Here is a 26,612-nt window from a genome sequence, read left to right as displayed (position 1 = left end):
ATTACCCGATGAGATCAAATGTTTTTTTCTTCATAACGTTTCTATTTTTCAAGATATTTACATGGAAATTGGTGGCACATAGATGGCTGTATACTGAATGCAAAGTTTGAAAAGTTAGTAAAAACTAATTATGAAAATTGGTATTTGATTAGCATTAATTATGCAAATTAGGTAAAAAGTTAAATCGGTACACTCAGTAAAAAAAAAAGTGATAAAATATTATTTCTAATACCCTCTTTGTGCTCTGTAGGGTTTTGTATTTCTCAAAAGTAGGGCCTGTTAGTGTTTATATGAAAGAATATAAATGATTATTTCAATTAATATTCACAGCTTTCAAGGTGAACCTCGAAAAATCTGTCTGAGCCACATCCAATAAACAATTCACATTAACTGAACTGAAATTGACACTCACGTTTCTGACTTCACGTTTTTTTTAATATCATTTCAACCACTAAGATCTCAGTAGTTTTCATCAAAACAACTGCAGTTATATTCAAAAAAAGTTATTTATTTACAGCAGGGCTTTGAACCAGAATTTTTTTCCTATTGGTTCGTTCCGAACAGAAACGGAATTTTAACGTTTCCGGTTTTGGGTTCCACCATTAAATAGACGTTCCCGAACCGGTTAGAACAAAAAAAATTTCGTTCCCGGAACGGTTAATTACGTTCCCTGTCAGCTGTTTAACAAATGGCTATAAAATTATGTCTCTGTCTCATCCAGCTTAAGCCAAATGTAGGCTAATTCTATTACAACCTTCATTAAATAAGACAAGAAATAATTCAAAACAATTATTATTTCAAATGTTGGCGATTTGGATTCTCAGTATGTCTTCCCATCTACACAAACAGAAAAAGTGCCAAAAATGAAAGATAATTCGTTTAGTGTGTTACCAAAGGCTAGTCAGGCCCTATGCATTGATAGGCTAACAGAGGTTAACGTCATTTAATGTTTGCGAGCCTCTCATTAACGTGGACAAATATATTGATATCGTGTTTGAAATTGATGTTTTTGAATAACGATAGACTGCAATATTTACCTCTTATTTAAGATGTGGAGACGTGATAGTAGTCCACCCTCCCGCTCTCTCCATTCAGTCAGCGAACGTCACACAGGAAGTGAACCCCAGCGGGTCATAGAAACTTGCGCAGGAGAAGAATGACTTTTTTATTTGTAGGCTACGGAAACTTTGAGGAACGAAATAAAAACCGGTATTAACCGGTTACCATTATTTTTAATAAGCGTTTCTGTTCCGGAACATAAAAAATAATAAAGTTTCTGGTTTCGTTTCTGTTCCATGTGAAATAGAAAAAGTTCCCGGTTTTCGTTTTCGTTCCTTGAACCGGTTCAAAGCCCTGATTTACAGGAATCAGTTTGATTTGAAAAATTAAGTAGGTACACTACCGTTCAAAAGTTTGGGGTCCCTTTGAAATGTCCTTATTTTTGAAAGAAAAGCACTGTTCTTTTCAATGAAGATCACTTTAAACTAATCAGAAATCCACTCTATACATTGCTAATGTGGTAAATGACTATTCTAGCTGCAAACGACTGGTTTTCGGTGCAATATCTCCATAGGTGTATAGAGGCCCATTTCCAGCAACTATCACTCCAGTGTTCTAATGGCCCTTTTCCACTACCCTTTTTCAGCTCGCTTCAGCTCACTTCAGCCCGACACGGCTCGCGTTTCGACTACCTCAGAACAGCACGACTCAGCTCGCTTCAGCCCTGCTCAGCCCCCAAAACTCGCACGGTTTTGGAGTGGGGCTGAAGCGAGCCAAACCGAGCCGAGTGGGGCTAGGGGCGTGAGGAGACACTCCCCTGTGCACTGATTGGTGAGGAGGAGTGTCCTCACACGCCCACACACGCCCCGCGAGCACGCTGGGATCTGTAAACACCGTAAACCCGGAAGAAGAAGAATTACGAATTACGAGAATTTCTGAAGCCTTATGCGCCTCGCCTCATCTATACGCTCTTGCCAGTATCTGTTGGCGTTGTCGGTGACAACAAGCCACAGCACCAAGACCAGCAACACTAACGACTCCATGTCCTCCATGTTTATTGTTTACTATCCGGGTCGTGAGACTACCACTTAAAAGATCACTGATGTCACTGTTTGCGCCGCCTAACGACATCACGTGACGTCCACCCACTTTCGCTAACTCCACCCAATGTGTCCACCCACTTCCAGCCAGCACGGTTCAGCGCGGTTGTAGTCGAAATGCAACCCCAACAGCCCCACTCAGCTCGACTCAGCCCAACTCAGCACCGCATGGCTCAGCCCAACTCAGCTGCGTTGGTAGTGGAAAAGCGGCATAATGGTACAATGTGTTTGCTCATTGCCTCAGAAGGCTAATGGATGATTAGAAAACCCTTGTACAATCATGTTAGCACAGCTGAAAACAGTTGAGCTCTTTAGAGAAGCTATAAAACTGACCTTCCTTTGAGCAGATTGAGTTTCTGGAGCATCACATTTGTGGGGTCGATTAAATGCTCAAAATGGTCAGAAAAATGTCTTGACTATATTTTCTATTCATTTTACAACTTATGGTGGGAAATAAAAGTGTGACTTTTCATGGAAAACACAAAATTGTCTGGGTGACCCCAAACTTTTGAACGGTAGTGTAAAGCGGTGAAAATTCACTTTAAAGTCTCCCGTGAAGCATAACATCAAAACTAGTAGACGGAAAATTTTGCTGAATACTTCATCAGAAACAGTGAGAGCGAGAGAACATCCATATAAAAGTTATCCGATTGATATTCAGTCGGAAACCGATCAGAAGAGAGAGAGAGAAAGAGAGCCTGACTGCTTTCCTGTGACTCCAAAAGAAAATCACCGGCAGTTTCCCGACGTCCCGTGAGCAGAGAGTGAACTCGGTTATACCGACTTCAACCTGCCGTTACTCCCAAAGTACTGAACAGATCTTAACCAGAAACATTTCTTTGGAAAGCAGAGATTATAAGCTTTTTAGTGATAGTATTCACGATAGAAAATATTCAAGAGTTAAGCAATGACAGATTTGGAAACTTAGAGGAGCGTCTGCATGGACAGTTTTCACAGCACGGCCAGCGAGCGTCTGATATGCCTACTTATGGAAAAAAAACCCTTCACGGTTCAAAATTGTCATGTACGATACGTACCTGGAACGTTTAACTGCAGAATCTGCTGAACTATTTACCTAAACTATATTTTCAGGTGCCAATCCATGCGAGCACTTTGGAAAGTGTGTGAATACAGAGGGGTCGTTCCAGTGCCAGTGTGGCCGTGGCTACACCGGCCCTCGCTGTGAGATTGACATCAACGAATGCCTGTCCATGCCTTGCCAGAATGACGCCACCTGCCTCGACCGTATCGGCCAGTTCTCCTGTATCTGCATGCCTGGTACGCCCAGAGACTTCACATCACATGCTCCAGAGCAGACTTGATGTTGCACCGTCACAGCACTATATAGTCAGGAGTCATCAGACTCATGAGGGAGCAACGAGTAATGCTTAGCATGTATTACATAATAAACTCTTCTGGGAAGCAAGTTGTGGGGGCTGTTGAGCGTATGTTCAAGCCACTAATGGCATGTAAAAAAAATCATGTGATAACAGACTGACTCTCTTGCTTCCAGCACACACACACGCTCAGTGTCCCATCTTGCGCTCTTAAGGAATATACAAATGAGGGCTGGGAGTGTGAGGTCTATAGGCCTAGCAGAAAGCAAGCGGGGGAGGAGAGTGTGCTGCATGATAATGAGCAGTGGAGTGGTGGGAATGAACGGCAACAATAGGGCCTCTCTGTGCTACTCTCCGTGCCCCTCGTGCACACAGAGAGCGAGCAAACTTTTTCCCATCGCTTTTTCCCCCAACCCCCACCTCCTGCCCCCTTCCCCCCCCCAAAAAAAAAACCTCCTTTCATTTCCACAGACACCTCTTGCTCTCCTGCCTCCTCATCGTCAGCTGGTTCTGATTCTGTGCTCTTGCTCCTGGGTTCTCCGCCGGTCATGTTTTAAAAGACGACACCGCTAAGCACGATAATGATAATTATGTGACATGCCTTCCGAACCTCGTTACACCGTTTATGACCTACTTCGGCTTCCGTAATCTTTATGGAGACCGAAGCGGGTCATAGGCATTGTAAAGTGGTTCAGTTAAATCGTGCGCGCACAGACATTACTCATAACCCATATAACCTCGTTTTATTAGTAGCGGAAGGCCAGCATAAGCAGGAGACGGAGTGGTCAAAAGGCTCCTGAGGGTTTTCATGTAATTTGAAAACCCTGCAATTATGGCTGTGTGGGTAATGAGGTTTTTGGGTCTCTGTTTTGGTCAGGTTACACTGGCACACACTGTGAGGTGGACATAGACGAGTGCGAGAGTAATCCGTGCGTAAATGACGGCATCTGCAGAGACCTGGTCAACGGTTTCACCTGCACCTGCAAGCCAGGTAAGAGAACGACCTTGTCACATTTCTCCCAAAGTGCCACTTATGGAATGTATAAGTCAATTAATATCAGACTGATGGATCGTCTTCTGCTGGCCTGATGGTGCTCGGCGTAATTACTCATAAGAGCGAGGCCTTCAGGGGCAGCAGGACTGCGTGCCGGAACAAAGGCACCATTGTGCCCCCCTCCTCTCTCCTCTGCCCCTACTCATCTATAGGACAGAAGAAGGGGATGGCAGTCTCTCCTCGTCTCTCCTCCTCTCTCTCTCTCTCTCTGGTTTTTAGGGGGTAAGAGAGGGAACAGCAGTCCTGCTAATGAGATTCTTTTCCAGGTCCGCAATTTACATCTGGGGCAGACAACCCCCCGTAGCACCCCCCATCTAGCTATTGAGTTGGTGGAGTTTGTATGAGTACTGGGTTAGGACATGGACGGGGGTTCTGGCGCATGAAGAAAACAATTCTAGTGTGCAACCCCCCCCTCCCCTTTCTCCTAACCTCCTGCCCTAAGCATCACCACAGATCCCATCACAACACTGTTAATCAACACAGGCGCATTCTGCAGATGCAAAAATGGACATTTCCATGGGGCCCCAGCCTATAGGTTGCACTTACTCACCCCACGCATGTTTTCCCAGCCTACGGATGCCAGCGAGTGATTAAAGCTCAGCGCCATATCCTTAGCCACACTATCCAAGGTGTAGTGAACATGAGCCCAGTGCAAATAATATCTGAGCTGGAATCTTTATTAGTCTACGGCTGTGAATAAATTCCACCTATTTAAATTTGGTTGCTTTTGATGTCTGTATGAGAGCAGGAGGAGAACAAAGGCAGGTGGATTTGTTTTCCTGCCTTGTGCTAACATTGTAAAAACAGCACCGTGTGTCATCTCCAGGCCATCGAGATTCGTCTAGGCATCTGGATCTGTACCAGAATCTGTGTAAAGGTTATATAGTGCATTCTCAGCCACAGAAATGTTTCGGTAAAGTATGGGCAAAATAAAAGAACACATTCTGAATTAAATAACGACAAAATGCAGCGATTACCAGAATGAAATGGAGAATTCAACTTTTTAAAGATGTAATAGTCCTTGTCCTGTTTGGTGCTGTGAAAGCAGATGTGGTAAAAAATTGCCTGGAAGAACACTAAGGGCCCGTTTACACGAGGACGCTGTCGGGTAAAAACTAGTGCTGTCAAAAATGTCGCGTTATTATCGCGTTAACTTGACTCAATTTTAACGGCGATAATTTTTTTATCGCGAGATTAACGCTCTGTGACATGATGTAGGTTTTTCATAAGCTTTTGAAACTGCCAGGAACTTGGAACAGAGACTTTGCTTAGAAAAACGATAGCAGCTAGACTGTAATGCCATGCCCCGCACAGCCAGAGTCCTCTGCCTTCCCCCCAAAGAACCAGTGCGGGCAGGGCGCGCTCGCCCCGCGCCTCGGGACGAAGAGCCACGGTGCTCGGCTTAGGTTTCGTTTTCCCATCGGCGGCTCCAGCCCGACTTTGCACTGGCTGTGACAAGACGTGTTATGCTCTGCAATAAAAAAAAAAAAAACACATTGGTACAAAGCAAGCCCATTCACTTTTTTATGCTGATAAGAGAATTACAATGGTTTTTCATGTGACAAAAATGTGCGATTAAATTGCGATTAATCGCGAGTTAACTATGACAGTCGCGACATTAATCGCGATTAAATATTTTAATCGCTTGACAGCACTAGTAAAAACGACTAAATATTTTATCGGAAGTGTCTTTCGTCTACACGGGGATGGCGTTTCCGAGGCTGGAAAACGGAAAAAATTGAAAACGCCTTCCAGAGTGGATAAGTTAAAAACAGCCCCCGTTGCATATCCGTCTAAACTACCCAATACGCGAAACTCTGCTCGGATCTGCTCACGTCGGGTACGCGTTTACGTCATATATATGTCGTATACTGTACATGCCAGCCCGGGAAGTAAGAAAGTAAGTAAAAAAGTAAGAGCATGTCTGATTACATCGATCCAACGGACCTTCAAGCTGCTCTGGCAGCTTTAATAAACGTCCAGGAGTCCTTCGAACATCTATACCGAATCTGCACATATACCGTTAATGAACAGAGGTGGGTATAGCATGCTCTTACTTTTTTACTTACTTTCTTACTTACCATAGCCAGAGTAGTCAAAGTTTTCGCGGCACAGATCAGACAAGACGGAAGACGTTGCGCATGCGTGCAGACATAGCGGAGGTCTTTCACAGCACCACCTAGCCTCCTGGCATGCACATCCGATTGAATTCCACACATTTATGCGTCACCGTATAGACGCAGATTTCCTCCTTGAAAACGGTCGTGTAGACGCGGAAAAAAGCGAGAACGAAAACGGACTTTTGCGTTTTTGTTTCAGACCGTCCCCGTTTAAAGTGGGCCTAAAAATGGTTTCTTACTTTTCAGATGTGGTTTAGGGAGCTTGTAATGTCCAACATTTCTACTATAAATCTTTGTAAAAAAAAAAAAAAGCTTTGACTATCCTGCTCTTTGTCTAGTATTTGTTTTCTGTTATCTGTGTATTGAAAAACTGCGTCTTCAGTTCTCATGTGTTTAGGGGGATTTTGAAAGTTTGGGATCTTCAGAACTTAAATTTGACCCCCCCCACCCATGGGGAAAAGCACATCTCAGTTTCGGACAGCTCCTTGTCCACAGTCTTAACCAAACACAGACTTTGTTAACTCCAAACCATTTCAGAGCAACAGCTTGTGATTTACGCATTGTCTCGGCAGTTGAGACCAAGGCCAAGCACCTCTGCCCTCTGTAGTCTAGCGTAGCATGTACACTTGTACACTTCCTCCTGTGCCTGAATGTGACCTCTGACCTCTGTGTTTGCCTGTCCCAGGCTTCACTGGCACCATGTGCCAGATCGACATAGACGAGTGTGCCAGCACACCCTGCCAGAACGGAGCCAAGTGCATCGACAGGCCAAATGGCTACGAGTGCCGCTGTGCTGAAGGTAAGCCGCTGTGTGTGTGTGTATGTGTGCTGAATGGGGACATATTCTTAAGAATATCAGGGTCGATATTGGTTCCATGGCCCTGTGCCCGGCAATGATATTGAGTCTGATCTCAAGGTCAGACATTATGTGGCTGTGATCAGACCAACAGCAGGCTCTTAATCCCACTCATCCCCCCACTGCACCCCAGGATCACAGGGTCACTCAGGGCCAGCAGCTGCTGAAGACAGGGGTTATTCTCGGCCTTCACCTCGACATCTGTTCATCTGCACCCTACAATAACGTAGCGACACAGTGCCGTATGGCACGGCCCAAACCCTCAGGTCCATCTGAAGGAATGTGGAGTCTGGTTTTCGGACATGCACCATATCCTCAACGAGGCCACGTGTGAATTGGACGGTGCAGGGATGTCCGAACGAATTTCCAAAAGTGTTTGAAATGTATTTAAATATTGTACCTTTAATCTGTCTAAACGCAGGATTCTGAAGCTGTTCGTCCGAACGACACTTCATCCTTGATGTGTAAACGAAAGCATGGTCGATATATCGTGATGTCATTTCTATACATTTTTAAATTATGCTCAATTTTTTTTTTAACTTGGTTAATTATGTAAAATGATTTCTTTGTAACAGGCTAACAACCGCACCTCATGTAGTGAGCTGACTGTAAAGGAAGTCATAGGGATTGTAGAACCTGCAGTTATAATATCGTACACTTTTTTTAATCGTAATTCAAATATATTATAAATTAAACCATATGGATATTGTCTCAGCGGAGCAGCTGCTTGGTATTCTGCTGGCTCGTGTTCCTGTTCTGGGTTGTCCCGTTAGCAGGGGTGCGAGGTATTGTCACTGTGCTCTTCGGGACAAAAGCAGTTCTGTGAAGCCTGTGAAAGCTTTGCTCTCTCTCTCTCTCATTCTGTCTCTCCGTCTCTCGCCCTTGGCTCCTTGCTCTTGCCGCTGCCTGACAACCTGTTGGCATGGAAACCACAGGAACCCGGGCGCCACACTGTAGGACCTTTCACCAGACAGAGTAAGAGAGAAAGAAAAAAGGAAACGGGGAACGGTAGAAAGGAACTTTTTTTTTGGGGGGGGGGACATTCAGAGAATGAGGAAAAGTTTTTTGGAGTTAAAAAAGAAGAATCTGGGAAAGAAGTAAAGGGCCGAGTGAAAGAAAGGAAGTCTTCACGCTGTAGACCAAACTGTGAAAACCGACGAATGAATCGCTGAGGCAGCGCATGAAAACACAGTAGTACTGCAAGAAAAAAGGGAGAGCAGAGCCGAAGACAGCTCGTCCCATAGAAATGCTGGAGATGAGGTCACGTCTGAGTCGCATCAGCCAATCGCCGCAAAACTCAGAGGAAATCCACCCTGACGTACAGCCACAAAGCCCTGAAACAACCAGAAACAGCTGGAGTGCAAATACCTCAGACTTGGACAAATCATACATTCGCCATTTTCATGACCAAGCAAGTGAATGCTCAACAGTGTTTGCTCGGTTTCTTGTTTCGGTTGCCAAAAAATCTCTGAAATATACAAAATCTTACAGTATATTAAGCCAACTAGGCCGAATACTAGGCCATGTTTATGTCTTTTGACCATCTGTATTTTTGTAAGAAAAAAAATCTGTTTAGATTTTAGCCAGGTCTTGAAAGCTAGCAAGGAATATACACTACCGTTCAAAAGTTTGGGGTCACCCAGACAATTTTGTGTTTTCCATGAAAAGTCACTTTTATTTACCACCATAAGTTGTAAAATGAATAGAAAATATAGTCAAGACATTTTTCTGGCCATTTTGAGCATTTAATCGACCACACAAATGTGATGCTCCAGAAACTCAGGTGGTGTTTACATTAGACCGTATCAGCGGATCATCAGATTAACGTTTTTAAAACGATTCGCGTGCACACAGCAACACCAATACGCGGATACGCTAATCACATGACTAATTAGACGGCACGCAAGTTGAAATGTGTCACTGCGGCTCAGCGCTTCTTCCTCAGCGGCTGCGCTCCAAATCACTCCGCCCTGAACAGCGAGTGCCCTCTGGAGGGTGCGCACTCCGGCCCTGCGCAGCTCACAGAGCGCGCGAGTGAAGCGCACGAGCAGTGATTCGGGACTGAGCCGCTGAGTGTGTGATCCCAGCGCATATCGGGCATGCGCAAGTCACTCACCACTTGCAAGTGGAAGGATGGCAAGCCTAAAGACAATCATAACTACACAATGGGCAGTATTTGCATCTTACCATGAACAACATTAAGAATGACAAAGCAAAGCATTATATTCATACTTTTATACTCTTTAATGAAAAACAAAAAGGTGATACAAGGCGGAAACAATAGCAGGAAGTAAAGTCCGCGCCGTTTTTCAGCACTCGCGTCACATGACCAACGTGGCATGAACAACGCCAGCGAATCAGGATGGTGGATGTCACAGTGACGTTGTCCAATGACGACGTCAGCTAGAGCTCAGCACTGCGTTTCCTCGTATCTCAATGTTTACACAGCACCGGATCAGATACGAACTAGGTTGAATACGTGGGCCCTGGCGGATTCAAGTTGTTCCGCCTGTGGAGTCGTTTCCCGGTGTTTTAATGTGAACGGACAGTGCATCCGCGACGAAAACGAGACGGATACGGTCTAATGTAAACACCACCTCAATCTGCTCAAAGGAAGGTCAGTTTTATAGCTTCTCTAAAGAGCTCAACTGTTTTCAGCTGTGCTAACATGATTGTACAAGGGTTTTCTAATCATCCATTAGCCTTCTGAGGCAATGAGCAAACACATTGTACCATTAGAACACTGGAGTGAGAGTTGCTGGAAATGGGCCTCTATACACCTATGGAGATATTGCACCAAAAACCAGACATTTGCAGCTAGAATAGTCATTTACCACATTAGCAATGTATAGCGTGGATTTCTGATTAGTTTAAAGTGATCTTCATTGAAAAGAACAGTGCTTTTCTTTCAAAAATAAGGACATTTCAAAGTGACCCCAAACTTTTGAACAGTAGTGTAGAATAATATTTTGTAAACTAGCTAACAAAATAAATGAACTGAGCAGGGTTTAACTAGTTTAATAAACAGTTCGCTTGCAACACTATCTAGCCGAAAGACATAGTAGCTAATATCATTTTAACCAAATTTATAAATAGCAAGCTAGTTAGCTAGTTTCCTGAAATTGCTGGGTTTCACGTGACATCACATCCTCCTCGTTAGTTATTCAGAACTTTAGCTGGTGGTTTGCCAAAGCTCAGTTGGCAAACGGAGAAGGTGCATTGCTCACACGAAAAATGCCTCACGCTTGCGTTGTTTTAGGTTGTTCAAACCGATCAAACCATGAAACCGATAAAAGTTTCTTCAGGGTTCCCCATGAACTAACAAAAAAGGGTGAACGAACACAGGATTTCATAAAAAGACGTCGAGAAAGGTGGCTTTTGAACCTCTCACTGAAATCGAAGGGAGCCGAGTCGAAGCATGCTGGAGTTTGCAGTGATCACTTGCTGAAAGGTTTGTATCTCCTTCTCAGCTATGACCTTAGTGTTTTCCAAGTACTTTTCTTGCTATGTGTCGTTATTTGACGGTACTTTTTTGAGTCACGAAGCGCTAAAGTCCCCAGCTGTTTCTTTGTTTCCTCCTCACAAAGTCCGTATGCATGAAGGTCGCGACAAAATTCTTGCCCAGCTATACAGTTACAGTGCGCTGTGATCACTTCTCCATCTTGTTTAACTAAGATCCAGGTCTTTAAAGGGGTTTCTGATGATCTTTGTGAATGATTTAGCTGAGAGATAAGAGCCAAGACAAGTGAGAATCAAGCCAACTGTTGTTTGTTTACACTTCAACTTGCAGCGCTTCGTTGTAAAGACGTGAACGAAAAGCTTAAAAAAAACACTTACACGGGCAAAAACAATCCAGGATTCATTCGGCAGCGACTTGACAGCGAGGTCCTTTACCCAGCCACATACAAAACAGTTGTAAGCCTCTGTACTCTTCCACGCTTTCATCTGTTTTGTGGTGTAGAAGGACATCTGCAACACCAGATAGTTCGAGATGTCGGGGAAATCGACTGAAGAGTAGTTTTCGAGATCGTATGACAAATCCTTCTTTCCCAGACTGTAGGGGTCGATTCCATTGCACATAGCAATCTTCTGAATATATCTAAAGCCAGCAGTGGCTTCTAGATTACGAGTGTACTCTGATAAGTTATCGCTAGTTGTTTGCACTACGGCAGCCGTTTAGACCACCAGCTGTTTCCCTTCCGGTAAAAACGCTAAGAAAAGTCATGTGACTAAAACCCAGCAAGATACAATATTTTACAGTATAGTGAGCCAATTAGGCCAAATGACTGCATGTTTATGTCTTTTAACTTCCTGTATTTTTGTAAGAAAAAAAAATCCAGTTTGAGTTTAGCCGTGTCTTAAAAGCTAGCAAGGAATATAAAATAATATTTTATAAGCTAGCTAACAAAACAAATGGACCTAGCAGGATTTAATTGAATAAACATTAGCTAGTTTGCAACACTATCTAGCCCAAAGGGATAGTAGCAAATCTCATTTTAACTAAATTTATAAATGGCAAGCTAGTGAGATAGTTCGATGCAGTAATGAAAACTGATGATAATACAGTATAATTAATAATAATTTACAATACATCACATATTTAGCGGGCGGCACGGTGGTGTAGTGGTTAGCGCTGTCGCCTCACAGCAAGAAGGTCCAGGTTCGAGCCCCGGGGCCGGCGAGGGCCTTTCTGTGTGGAGTTTGCATGTTCTCCCCGTGTCCGCGTGGGTTTCCTCCGGGTGCTCCGGTTTCCCCCACAGTCCAAAGACATGCAGGTTAGGTTAACTGGTGACTCTAAATTGAGCGTAGGTGTGAATGTGAGTGTGAATGGTTGTCTGTGTCTATGTGTCAGCCCTGTGATGACCTGGCGACTTGTCCAGGGTGTACCCCGCCTTTCGCCCGTAGTCAGCTGGGATAGGCTCCAGCTTGCCTGCGACCCTGTAGAAGGATAAAGCGGCTAGAGATAATGAGATGAGATGAGACATATTTAGCTAATATTATGCAAGCTAGTTATGAAAACAGGACCTAGCATAATTTGATCTAAAAAAATGTTAGCTAGCTAGCTTAGCCTGTCAGATACATGGTAGCTAAAATAATGTAGCCCAAATGAATGTGTTAGCTAGTTAAATATTTTAATGTAGGCTGATTTTAATATAATTGTAATTGATAAGTGTCTGTCTGAATTAAAAAAAAAAAAATCATCGAACCGGCTAGCAGTGTTAATGAGGCTAAATTTATGTTAGCTAAAATAATTGTATGATGAGCTATTTAAATGCAATAATACAAAACCAGTGTTAGAATTTATTTGACTAAGACTACGTTCAGACTGCACCCTGAAACGACCCATATCCGATTTTTTTGCCCATATGCGACCTGTATCCGATTTGTTATTGACAATCTGAACGACACAGATCCGATTTTTTCACATGCGACCCAGGCCGCTTGGATATGTGGTCCTAAATCCGATGCATATCCGATATTTTCACATGCGACTGCAGTCTGACCAGACAGGTCGCATTCATGCGACCTACACGTCATCAACAAGAGACAAACGTCACTATTCTGCGTTGGCTAATCCCGCCTCTTTGGTGGAAAACAACAACATTTGTACAGTTTTCAGAATTTAAATAGACTTTTATAGAATTGATCAAGCTAATGGTGGATTTGGTAGGGACCTGGATGTTTTTCTGTTAGCCTGATTAAATAAAACAGTTTCTATAACTGATTTATAACTTAAACCATCCTGTATTACAAAATTATAAGATTGTTCTGGAAATTTCCAGTAATTTGACACCTTCGGTCTCATTAGTCTGCCGCCCACATTAATCAGATTATTGTGCGAGTTCCGCCGCCGCCACAAAAACCACATCGCCAGGTCTCGCCTCATCTCCATAGCAAACTACACTGGTGTTTATGTACCTTGAGCCAGCGCTGAGAGAAGTTGCAGAATTCAGCTGGCTATAAACAATCTAAATAAATATTTATAAAAATGTAGAAAAAGTTTATTAATATGACGAAATAAATATGTGCAAATTATTAAGCCTGAATTAAGAGTTTGGTAATACAGCGGCCGTATCCCAAATGACTGCCTACTGAAGCTCGAGTGCACTATATAGAGTTTAAACATCCATTACTTCCTAGTAACATGTAGTGCACTTATATAGAAATTACAGAGACATTTAGGAGTCAACCCTCGTTACCAGGCTACATGTTTTCATTTCAGTTCAGAAACAAAAACACACACGAGACCTCACACTTTAACACTAACCAGATAATTAAACAAACAAACAAACAAAAAATCATTAAACTTAAAGAGTGCGCTTTTTTTTTTGTTTACGTATTACATAGATGTGCTTATTACGTGTCAGTTTGCGCATGCGGGACACTTTTGGGTCGTTTTCCGTTCATATTGGAGATCGCACACAAGTCTCATATAATTGGTAATGTGAACGGCCTAACAAAAAAATCGGATTTCACAACAAATCGGATATGGGTCGTTTCAGGTTGCAGTCTGAACGTAGTGCAAGTGTATTAATGTCTTTAAGCTAGCTAGCTAGTAGTTTTAACTGGCTGTCCGGTCTAAATGTTTCTCTCACATCTCCAGGGTTCGAGGGCAGACTCTGCGAAAGCAACATCGATAACTGCCAGCCCGACCCGTGCCACCACGGTACCTGCATTGACGGCATCGCGAGCTACACCTGTAACTGCGTACCAGGCTACACGGGCTACCGGTGCGAGAACCAGCTCAATGAGTGCCATAGTAACCCCTGTCAGAACGGTGGCAAGTGCGTGGACCTTGTCAACAAATACATCTGCCAGTGCCAGCACGGGACCTCAGGTAGGGGGAAAGGACTTAAAGGTTCTGACTGCAAAGCTGAATTCTAGATAAAATATTCTATTTCTGTTGCTGTTGGAGTTTCGAGATGTTTCACTGCTGCACACACACACCATGTACCTGTGTGTAAATGTTTTGCCGAGATAAAAAGCGTCCCACGTTTTACGATTCCGGAAATCGCCGAAGCAAGCAAGCAACAATATCACGTGACCACCATGGGGTGTGTCTGACCTACTTTTAACCAAAACAAGTCGGCATGGGCAAACATGGCGGACTCGGTTCTCCCATCAGCGGAAAAGAAAAGGAAAGTCTACCTAGTGAGTGCAACTGCAAGATAGAGCAAGGTTAGATAGATGACGTGTCATTTTTCTGGACAGATAACGAAATAATCCTAGCTAGCCCTTAGCTATCTTAGCCTTAGAATGCATGAGCTCGAGTCCACGGTAGCAAGTATGGAGTTATTATACACCTAACGTTTTGATCTTACAGAGAAAGAAACGATAAACACAAAAGCAGGAACAGAGGAAAGATATACACTACCGTTCAAAAGTTTGGGGTCACCCAGACAATTTTGTGTTTTCCATAAAAAGTCACACTTTTATTTCCCACCATCAGTTGTAAAATGAATAGAAAGACGTTTTTCTGGCCATTTTGAGCATTTAATCGACCCCACAAATGTGATGCTCCAGAAACTCAATCTGCTCAAAGGAAGGTCAGTTTTATAGCTTCTCTAAAGAGCTCAACTGTTTTCAGCTGTGCTAACATGATTGTACAAGGGTTTTCTAATCATCCATTAGCCTTCTGAGCAGGGCTTTGAACCGGTTCAAGGAACGAAAACGAAAACCGGGAACTTTTTCTATTTCACATGGAACAGAAACGAAACCAGAAACTTTATTATTTTTTATGTTCCGGAACAGAAACGCTTATTAAAAATAATGGTAACCGGTTAATACCGGTTTTTATTTCGTTCCTCAAAGTTTCCGTAGCCTACAAATAAAAAAGTCATTCTTCTCCTGCGCAAGTTTCTATGACCCGCTGGGGTTCACTTCCTGTGTGACGTTCGCTGACTGAATGGAGAGAGCGGGAGGGTGGACTACTATCACGTCTCCACATCTTAAATAAGAGGTAAATATTGCAGTCTATCGTTATTCAAAAACGTCAATTTCAAACACGATATCAATATATTTGTCCACGTTAATGAGAGGCTCGCAAACATTAAATGACGTTAACCTCTGTTAGCCTATCAATGCATAGGGCCTGACTAGCCTTTGGTAACACACTAAACGAATTCTCTTTCATTTTTGGCACTTTTTCTGTTTGTGTAGATGGGAAGACATACTGAGAATCCAAATCGCCAACATTTGAAATAATAATTGTTTTTAATTATTTCTTGTCTTATTTAATGAAGGTTGTAATAGAATTAGCCTACATTTGGCTTAAGCTGGATGAGACAGAGACATAATTTTATAGCCATTTGTTAAACAGCTGACAGGGAACGTAATTAACCGTTCCGGGAACGAAATTTTTTTTGTTTTAACCGGTTCGGGAACGTCTATTTAATGGTGGAACCCCAAACCGGAAACGTTAAAATTCCGTTTCTGTTCGGAACGAACCAATAGGAAAAAAATTCTGGTTCAAAGCCCTGCTTCTGAGGCAATGAGCAAACACATTGTACCATTAGAACACTGGAGTGAGAGTTGCTGGAAATGGGCCTCTATACACCTATGGAGATATTGCACCAAAAACCAGACATTTGCAGCTAGAATAGTCATTTACCACATTAGCAATGTATAGAGTGGATTTCTGATTAGTTTAAAGTGATCTTCATTGAAAAGAACAGTGCTTTTCTTTCAAAAATAAGGACATTTCAAAGGGACCCCAAACTTTTGAACGGTAGTGTATTCGTCTTTTGTTTCACGGATCTATTCGCGAATGTCAACCACAAATTACATCCCCGCGACTCAAAACTCTCCAAGGTCGATGCAGAATCATGATGTTTTCCGCGCGTCGCCATATTGGCGTGACGCAATTCCATAGTTATGCTAGTTAGTTAAAGTTCATCACATTTGGCTGTTTCCTGTTTCCACAGGACCATAAGTTTTACCGCAAGAGGTAGGAAAACAGTCCCAAAATGAAGAAAAGCAAAAAACGATCACATCTCGTCCGCATGATATTGTTCTTACGAGATATAGGAAAATGCCATGCACAATAAAAAAAAACCTTTAAAATTTCAAATGACTTTGCAGTCAGCACCTTTAAACCTGACGTTTACACGGAAAACACATTCTGATTTCTGATTGGCGAGCAGACAGCATTGAAAAAGTATTGCGTTTCCACTCTTAGATTCCTGCAAACACCCGGAATAAAACGCTATTTTCATTTGATTCCGTTTTGGAGTAAACAAAAACGGTTTCAAATCCTGCCAAGTGCCTGTGGTTTAAAAAAGATGGCACCTGCCAGTGTCCCTGTATCTGACAATAACACACCACAGTCATAGTGTCTTTCATCTTCGCCTACTCAGGACACTTCAGTGAGCGTTATCGCTTACTTATCAGCTTTAATCAACCATTTTTACTGCAGCCATCTGTCTTGTAAACAATATTACTGAATAACATTTGCATGCACAGGCGTCAATTGTGAAATCAACTTTGATGACTGCGCCAGCAACCCATGTGACTACGGAATCTGCAAGGACGGCATAAACCGTTACGATTGCGTGTGCAAACCTGGTTTCACTGGTAAGTCTCATTATTAGTCATCAGTTTCGAAGAATCAAATTTACCGACTACTTTTAAGGCCCGGTCCCAACAATACCGATAACAATAACTGTAAATAAATAGGTCCGCTGCAGTTTATGTGGTTGATGCTCATACCAGACCGATAACGATCCCTATAGCCCAGGCCTGGGTTTCGGTGAGATTGCTTCTGAAGCCATTTTTCCAGACCTGGACCTGATCTGATAAAACATCTGACCAATCAGATCATTGTTGACGTGTGATATTGTCTGAGCACGTGCTATTTTTCCTGAATATCTTTGTACATCCTTGTTGCATCATGAAGTCACGGAATACACAGGGTGTCCGCGGATCCTTAAAAAGTCTGATATACAGTATATGGCGTTTAAGGCCTTAAATAGCCTTATATTTTGCTAATATTTCGAAGTGTGGCATTAATTTTCATATGGGTGGCATTAAATTTCATCGGGGCACAAAAATATATGTTTGTACTTTTTTTTTTCCGTGCTAACGTTGTTCAGACAGCGCACGTCAATGTGTAATAAGAAGATGGCAAAAAGACCGCTCTGTACCTAAAAGTACAGGCGTCACACAACACTTAGGGGGCAGTGTTTTCCTTATAGTGTTGTGGGAAAAGACGAAGAAGTGGTTTCTTTAGCGTGGCAGACATGTAGGACGGGGAAGTGTAAGTTTAGGGACAAGTGGCTTGAGGACCAGAAATATAGCGGTTGGTTGTCAGAAGCAACGTCCGAAAATGAAGCTCGGTGTAAACTCTGCAAGAAAGACATAAAGTTGGGAACAATGGGCTCTACTGCCCTTGACGCTCACATGAAAGGGGAAAAGCATAAACGCTTTGCCGCCAGTCAGGTAACAACAGTTCCCACGCAGATGTTTGCAGCACCGGTTGCAAACGTTAGCGCAAAGCCCACTTTCCCTTCAGTGCCTACTTCTCCCAGCACAAGTGCCTTCGGTGCTTTCGCCTCGACCGCTACACTTAAAGTGCCATTCCACCATTGGATGTATTCTTTGGCATAAAATACAATATATTTTATGACAACATGACTAGACAGAGAAATATTTTAGCTTCAAAATGATACATCAAACATTAATTTTTTGACAACAACAAGTATATTAATTTTGCGACCAAAGTCACCTACCCTTTTAATTTCCGCGCGTGATGTCATCGGCAGGTTCCCCTTCTTGTGTACCACGTGTCGGTCTATTTTTAGACCAGGAAACCCCCAAAGTGAGAGAGTCATTTCTCCTCGTATATGGGGGCCAAAAAAATTGCGAAAAATTGAGTTAATCTTTCAGTTAGCTAGATTTATTGGTATTAGCTAGATTTATTGGTATTATTTTTATCGCGTTCTATCCGCCATTGCTGATAATATGTGCCGCGTCATGTGGTACACAAGAAGGAGAACCTGCCGATGACATCACACGCGGAAATTAAAAGGGTAGGTGACTTTGGTCGCAAAATTAATATACTTGTCGTTGTCAAAAAATGATGTTTGATATATCATTTTGAAGCTAAAAGATTTCTCTATCTAGTGATACCATTTATATATGTTGTCAAAATATATTGTATTTTATGCCAAAGAATACATCCAATGGTGGAATGGCACTTTAAGGCTGAAATACTGTGGGTTCTGCAAACGATTGACCGACACCACTCCTACAATTCGAACGAAGACGTGGGCACCGTCTTCAGGGCAATGTTCCCTGATTCTGAATATGCAAAATCGTTTACTTGTGGGAAAGACAAGATTCTGTTCGTAAACTGGAGATGCACTGATTAAAATATAAATATGCTTTGACCATAATAGCCTAGAGTCTGATTTTTTAAAATATTTTTTCCCCACGGTAGTGGTCTTATTTTTTATTCTCACAGGTCTTAAAAGTTAAAGTTAAGTTAAAGTCCTTCTCACGCCTTACAGTACCTGGTATTCCTAGGCAGTCTCCTACTCAAGTACTAACCAGGCCCAACCTGTATGGTGGCGCATCGGGCGGCGCCGATCTCCGTTTCCATAGCCCTCAGCCTCTCGCCTATTACATAGCTAGGGTTACAGTGGGGGGCTAGTCCTCTGGTAACCACGAGAGTTTAACTCCCCATGCACATCTGTATTGCAGCATGCCTTGCCAGATGGTAGTAGGTACCATTTTTATGATGGTCTTTGGTATGACCCGACCGTGAATAGAACTCCCGATCTCCCGATCGAGAGGCGGACACGCTACCACTAGTCGGTACTCTCACAGGTCTTAAAATGGCCTTAAAAAGTATTATTTTTGGTTATCAGAAATGTGCAGATACCCTGATACAGATTCACGGAAAATAAATTTTAAAAAATACAATACGAAGCACGGATCATTTCTTCACAGATATGTGATTTTTCTGTGAAATATCAATAGTCAATTAATAAAGTAAACGTGTAAATGCAGGTAAGATATTTTAATTACGAATTTCAGCAGTCCAAACATTTCTTTCAGACTTCTTAATTTTTTATCCGTGATGCGTCATCCGTATGAAATCGGGAACCAATCTGTAATAAACTGAAACGTCCGCGACCAATCCGTAAATTATTAGCATCCGTGATGCATGCGGATTAAAATCCATAACCACGCTGTATTTTTTTATCCTTTTTTATTATATTTCCGTAGTCCGTGACCTATCCGTATTAATTATATCAACCAGCGGAGTGTGTGCATGGGTTGTTTTGAAGTCCCAGCTGTATAGTACGACCCGGAATGATGTGCTACTACTTGGAAAAAACTTCCATGACTATTCCTAAGTCGCATGCGTTTATTTCCCTGGGTGTCAGGACCAAGCCACATTATAGTCGGGATTATAGTTGTGGTGTTTCTGCTCCAGACTGGAACTACATTCAGGTATAGGTACAGTCATAGTTGTAGTTATAGCTATAGTTATAGTTATGGGTGTTGTAGGTCCGGGCCCTTACTCTGTTATGACTGTGACACAAATAAGAAATATGAGGACTCTTTCTGTTTCTTCCCTTTTAGGTCCAAAGTGTAACGTAGAGGTGAACGAGTGCTCGTCAAACCCTTGCCGTAACGGAGGCACCTGCATGGACGAGGAGAACGGGTTCCACTGCCTGTGTCCTGCCGGTTTCCATAAGCCGTACTGCTACTCTCATGTGGATGTGTGCAGCAACAGCCCGTGTGTGCACGGAACCTGCAGAGAAGATCCCAACGGGTACCAACCAGCTCACTTACATCACATTACACTACACATACGCTTAAACATGACACCGCATGTTACTCGTGGCTTGTATCCTGCAGGTATCGCTGCGAGTGTGAGCCTGGATGGACAGGAAAGAACTGCGATCTGGACCGTAACGACTGTCTGCCCAACCCGTGTCAGAATGCTGGCACCTGCATTGACCAGCTCAACGGTTTCACCTGTAAATGTCGTCAAGGTTTCAGAGGTGGGTGAGCGTACGAATCTGGAAATGATACCACATAATCATAACTTTCTTCCAGAGAATCGTGCCCCAGCTACATTTTGGATTTGGCTGCGCTGAGAATCATGAGAAATAGAAAATTCCTGAATATTATTGTTCTTTCCTGTTTGTGCATGCAAGCTTGCAGAAGTTTATTTTGGTACGTGATTGTTTTGAAGAAGTATTTCCTTTGACGTAATAACGTATTAAGTGGTTCAGTCTCTACAAGAAACTTGGCCTCTGAACTCAGACAGCCTGCTTAAATGAATACAAAAGGCCCCTAGGATCCCGTGTGAATCCCATTAGTGCTGAGGGATTAAAATGTCTGCCTGTGACAGCTGGAAAGAGCTGAGCCATATCGCCCCCTGCTGGACAGTTTGGCGAACTGCATGCCGCGAATCTCTCTTAATAGCTCATCTGACCATAAGGCCGACGAGCCGTTGCCATGGCGTGGCGTCAGTCGTCCACAATTCAGTTACATCGTATCTCCTCCGATCGTATCTCTACGGATTTCCGTTCCCATTGTTTTGTTTGAAAGAACTCATCAATCCGCACAAAACTTGGTCGTTGTTTTGTCAAATCTTTTGCTAACGAGTTACTAATTAGGCCAAATTAACGAATGTTCCAGTCCTCTCGCTAGAATTCTATCTCCTCTCTGATTTTTCATCCAACTCCAGTTCTGATTGATGTTTTGGGTCGAGCTTTCCTTGAGGAACAAAACTTGGTCGTTTGTTTGTTGATTTTCCTGTTGTAAACAATTTGTTTACAACTTTAAATCATATCTCCTCCCTCAGTTCTCAATGGATTTCAGTTCTGATCGTTTTGTTTGAAAGAACGAGTCCTTCTGCACAAAACTCGGTCACTGTATTGTCAAATTTTCACTAACGAACTGCTAATTAGGTCACCTTAACATGTTTTCGGACCCTTCACTAGAATTGTATCTCCTCTCTGATTTCAGTTGTGTGCTTGGTTTCCCAAAAGCCTCTTAACGCTAAGAGCATCTTAACTAGGAGAGAGAGTGTTCATTGTGATGCTCGCTCTACCATTTAACAATGATCTTTGTGCTACGATGCTTTTGGGAAACCCACCCCTGTTCCATGTTTTGGGTAGATCTTCCCTTGGGGAACAAAACTTGGTCGTTTGTTTGTTGATTTTCCTGCTGTAAACAATTTGTTTACAACTTTATTTTCACTTAAATCATATCTCCTCCCTCAGTTCTCAACGGATTTCAGTTCTGATTGTTTTATTTGAAAGAACGAGTCCTTCTGCACAAAACTTGGTCACTGTATTGTCAAATTTTCGCTAACGAACTGCTAATTAGATCACCTTAACAAGTTTTCGGACCCTTCACTAGAATTGTATCTCCTCTCTGATTTCAGTTGTGTGCTTGGTTTCCTAAAAGCCTCTTAAAGGAACAGTCCACCGTACTTCCATAATGAAATATGCTCTTATCTGAATTGAGACGAGCTGATCCGTACCTCTCCGAGCTTTGCGCGACCTCCCAGTCAGTCAGACGCGCTGTCACTCCTGTTAGCAATGTAGCTAGGCTCAGTATGGCCAATGGTATTTTTTGGGGCTGTAGTTAGATGCGACCAAACTCTTCCGCGTTTTTCCTGTTTACATAGGTTTATATGACCAGTGATATGAAACAAGTTCAGTTACACAAATTGAAACGTAGTGATTTTCTATGCTATGGAAAGTCCGCACTATAATGACAGGCGTACTAACACCTTCTGCGCGCTTCGGCAGCGCATTGATACGGAGCTCAGATATCAGTGCGCTGCCGAAGCGCGCAGAAGGTGTTAGTACGCCTGTCATTATAGTGCGGACTTTCCATAGCATAGAAAATCGCCACGTTTCAATTTGTGTAACTGAACTTGTTTCATGTCACTGGTCATATAAACCTATGTAAACAGGAAAAACGCGGAAGAGTTTGGTCGCATCTAACTACAGCCCCAAAAAATACCATTGGCCATGCTGAACCTAGCTACATTGCTAACAGGAGTGACAGCGTGTCTGACTGCGTCTGACTGACTGGGAGGTCGCGCAAAGCTCGGAGAGGTACGGAGCAGCCCGTCTCAATTCAGATAAGAGCATATTTCATTATGGAAGTACGGTGGACTGTTCCTTTAACGCTAAGAGCATCTTAACTAGGAGAGAGAGTGTTCATTGTGATGCTCGCTCTACCATTTAACGATGATCTTTGTGCTACGATGCTTTTGGGAAACCCACCCCTGTTCCATGTTTTGGGTAGATTTTCCCTCGGGGAACAAAACTTGGTCGTTTGTTTGTTGATTTTCCTGCTGTAAACAATTTGTTTACAACTTTGTTTCTTTTCGGTTAAATCGTGTCTCCTCCTTCAGTTCTCGATGGATTTCAGTTCTGATTGTTTTGTTTGAAAGAACGAAACCTTCTGCACAAAACTTGGTCGCTGTATTGTCAATATTTTTGATAACGAACTGCTAATTAGGTCACCTTGACGAGTTTTCGGACTTCTCATTAGAATTGTATCTCCTCTCTGATTTCTCATCCGATTCCAGTTGCGATCGATGTTTTGGGTCGATCTTCTCTTGAGGAACAAAACTTGGTCGTTTGTTTTTTTTTTGTTTATTTTCTTGTTGTAAACAATTTGTTTACAACTTTGTTTATTTTCCGTTAAATCATATCTCCTCCTTCAGTTCTCAACGGATTTCAGTTCTGATTGTTTTATTCGAAAGAACTAGACCTTCTGGACAAAACTTGGTCACTGTATTGTCAATTTTTTGCTAACGAATGAGTAAGTAGGTCAACTTCACACATTTTCTTCTGACTAGAATCGTATCTCCTCTCTCATTTATCATGCGAATTCAGTTCTGATCGATGGTTTGGGTCGATCTTCCTTCAGGGAACAAAATTTAGTCCTTTGTTGATGTTCCTGTTGTAAATTAGTCGTGGAGGTCGGGCCTCTCTCACATTGTCACATTTCAGTTCTGCTTGATGTTTTGGTCGTCATGGTTGTTTTGATGGCAGGTCAGATGAGCTACGTCCTTGACGTTCTGGTCCCTGTCCTTATCCCTGACAGGTAATCTGTGTCAGGAAAACATAAACGAGTGTGCGTCCAGCCCCTGCCTGAATCATGGCACCTGTGTGGACGGCGTGGCAAGTTTCACCTGTCGGTGTGTATCACCCTACAGCGGACCCACCTGCGCCCAGGAGCCGTGCTCGCCCAACCCGTGTGGCAACAATGCTGCGTGCATTCACTCCCTCGACTACCTGGGCTTCAAGTGCACCTGCCCGCCCGGATGGCAAGGTGCATCTGATGAGCAATGATCATGTCTGAGTTTGTCTCCTGCGGGAGCTTTGCTAATTCGTGTCCTGTCTCTACAGGCCAGCTGTGTAACATTGACGTGAATGAGTGCAGCTCAAACCCATGCAAGAACCGTGGCACCTGTACCAACATGCACGGCGGATACGTTTGCTCCTGCCGTAACGGCTACACGGGGCCTAACTGCGAAACTGACATCAATGACTGTCTCCCGAGTGAGTAATTGATACCCAGATGGTCTCTGGGAATGTTCTTAACACAGATTAGCATGGCTTAGCTGTTCAGTCACACCTCATTCAGCTTCATGAGTCAGAATTATGTGGGCGGGAGGAAAGCAAGGAAAGTCGAAGTGTTCTCAGATTGTGCTTGAAACACTGCTGTTAGTTCATAAATGTTTTTCGGCTGCACGTTCAAAAACTCCCTCAGCACGCATAACCAGGGGCGCCGCCAGAAATTTTGGGCCCCATGAAAGATTAGAATTTTGGGCCCCCCAACTTTGCCCACCCTCGTCACAATTGCACTATTGTCATTATTTGACTTTTGATAGCCCATGGACCTTGAGTTTGTGACTTTGTTATTACATTTTATGTATTAACCTACCAGGGACTAGATCAGGGGTGGGCAATTATTTTTTCCATGGGGCCACATGAGAAACAGAAAATTTTGTGGAGGGCCGGACCATAAGGCTGAACTAAATTCTGCATAATATTAATTGTATTTCTTTATATAAAGCAGTAAATAACATTGTTTTTACAAGCTGCTAAGACTGGTAAGAGTATGGAAAAAACGAGGTTGCCTTACAAAAAATGTCATTTATTCAATCAAATTTCCCAAAACAATGGTTAACAAAATGTGAACGTTTGTACCTTTTTTTTTTCAGTCACATTCACCCCAAAACACAATAAAGACATCACAATATTGTCTTTCTACTCCAAATATCAAGCAAGATACATCATATTATAATAATGATGCCCACATCTAATCACCTCATTTGGGGTTTTTCGCCGGAGATCGGCTCCGGCGCCTGCTGGTGACGTCACACTATGTGATTGGCTGGACCGTTTGAAGGATGACGTACAAGTTTGTGGTTGGTCTGGACAAATTACGGAAGTAGTTATCGCAGGATTAGGTTTATGAACCAAAGGGCCGGATGCGGCCCGCGGGCCGGAAAATGCCCAGGTCTGGACTAGATGAAAACTGGTCAGTGACTAATTCTGGTGCATTTACAGTCACAAATGAAAATTCAAGATTTTGCCACATGCCTTCTTGTGCTAGGACAATTGGTAGTGAAATGTGTGATGTGACTGCTAATAAATCATAGAAAAAGTTTTCTCCAGCTCCTCAATTTGAAACCAATGGTTTAGAACGTGTGAACATTCCACACACGTAACCATGTCAAACACTTGACTGGTGTCCGTTATTAGCAAAACTTTAATCTAGCAAACTGTATATGGCGCTCGCTCATTAAAAACTTCGATCCTAAAGCATTTATGGGTTGTATTGCTGCTTACCTCCTTCTCCAAAGGGGGATTCAGTGGTTTGGTAGGGCGGAGGTCCCCCTGAGGCTGAATCTGTGCATATTTAGGGCACCCCATTAGTTATGAAACTGGTTATTAGCACTAGTTATTAGCACCAGCATAACGTAATATTTCATCTTGTTTATCACACAAGTCAGTTCAGTTATTAAAATGGAAAAAATGTCACTGTACAAACTGTAAAAGTGTTCTCTTGATAGGCTAATCCAACCCCGTTCATACTGTTCATTTACCATTCGCTAATATTTTGAACACACGTGTGAGCGATAGCTACCTTTCTTTGGGAAAAACTGAGTGACCAGTTGCCTGCCTCTCCAGTCCCTCTCAGCTTTCAGCTGCCTTTCTTTACGTTTTTGACAGCCACTCTTCATATTTAGCGATCATAGACTGTACGCACTCCACTGCTGGCTGGCTGGCTGGCTGCTGCACCGCGACACTGCAGCAAGTAGCGTTGCATTGATCAGCACGCAGATTTAACGCATCGCGCTTCTAGCAGAACTGGACCGTACCATTTCGCAAAAGGGGGAGGGTTAAATGACAATATGTTGAAGAACTCAAGAAATAGACAACCTTGTTCAATTAGCTCATTTTACCAGATGGAATATTGCATTGTTGTTATTTCAAAAGTCTTATTAAAATCATTAAAAGCATATTATCAGCCCCTTAAAGGGCCCCATGGCAGTGCTGGGCCCCTAGAATTGTTCTAACCTTTCCCCCCCCCGGCGGCGCCCATGCGCATAACCAATCAACATCTCTAAAAAGCAACAAGACGCAAAAGGGAACTCGTACTCCACTTCCAGGTGACGCCGGACAGTGGGATTACTACTCGTTACTGTATACAGTTGTAGAAAAGTAAAGACAGAAATGCCTAAGTGCGTTGAAAAGATGTGAACAGACTGTGAATAAAACTTCTTCCTGTCCATCCACAGATCCGTGTCTCAGTGGAGGCTCCTGCACAGACGGCATTCACAACTTCTACTGCACCTGCCTGCCGGGCTTCACCGGGCCACGCTGCGCCATCGAGGTGAACGAGTGCCAGAGCTCCCCCTGCAAGAACGGAGGCACTTGCACCGACTACGTCAACAGCTACACTTGCACCTGCAAACAAGGTTTCACCGGCCTCCACTGTGAGACCAACATCCTCGACTGCACCGAGAGGTAAGTTCATCTGTTCTTAGTATAAATACGCAGGTGATTTATAGAAAACCGGGCGCACTGATCAGTTGAGAAATTCAGACTATTTCTCGAGAATCACCTCAAGCGACTCGGCAAAATGTCG

The 26,612-nt window shown here is 43.0% G+C and overlaps 1 protein-coding gene across 2 annotated transcripts in view; it reads left to right on the top strand.

The window, feature by feature from the left end:
* The window catches only part of notch3 (notch receptor 3), an 83,404-nt gene that overhangs the window by 26,841 nt on the left and 29,951 nt on the right, over window positions 1–26,612 (top strand). Inside the window, exons 8-17 of one of the 2 annotated variants that reach the window (XM_060942574.1) lie at window positions 3,192–3,377; window positions 4,314–4,427; window positions 7,296–7,409; window positions 14,071–14,304; window positions 16,929–17,039; window positions 20,055–20,247; window positions 20,334–20,479; window positions 23,556–23,783; window positions 23,861–24,013; window positions 26,263–26,491. In XM_060942574.1, coding sequence (XP_060798557.1) covers window positions 3,192–3,377; window positions 4,314–4,427; window positions 7,296–7,409; window positions 14,071–14,304; window positions 16,929–17,039; window positions 20,055–20,247; window positions 20,334–20,479; window positions 23,556–23,783; window positions 23,861–24,013; window positions 26,263–26,491 — 1,708 coding nt within the window. The remainder of the gene's footprint in view (window positions 1–3,191; window positions 3,378–4,313; window positions 4,428–7,295; window positions 7,410–14,070; window positions 14,305–16,928; window positions 17,040–20,054; window positions 20,248–20,333; window positions 20,480–23,555; window positions 23,784–23,860; window positions 24,014–26,262; window positions 26,492–26,612) is intronic. The other variant, XM_060942575.1, reaches the window with a different exon arrangement.

The sequence above is a fragment of the Neoarius graeffei genome, chromosome 16 (genome assembly GCF_027579695.1).
Source record: "Neoarius graeffei isolate fNeoGra1 chromosome 16, fNeoGra1.pri, whole genome shotgun sequence".
In the NCBI taxonomy this organism is placed as follows: Eukaryota; Metazoa; Chordata; class Actinopteri; order Siluriformes; family Ariidae; genus Neoarius; species Neoarius graeffei.
Note: the sequence above shows the minus strand (reverse complement) of the source record. Positions and strands in the feature narration are given on the sequence as shown.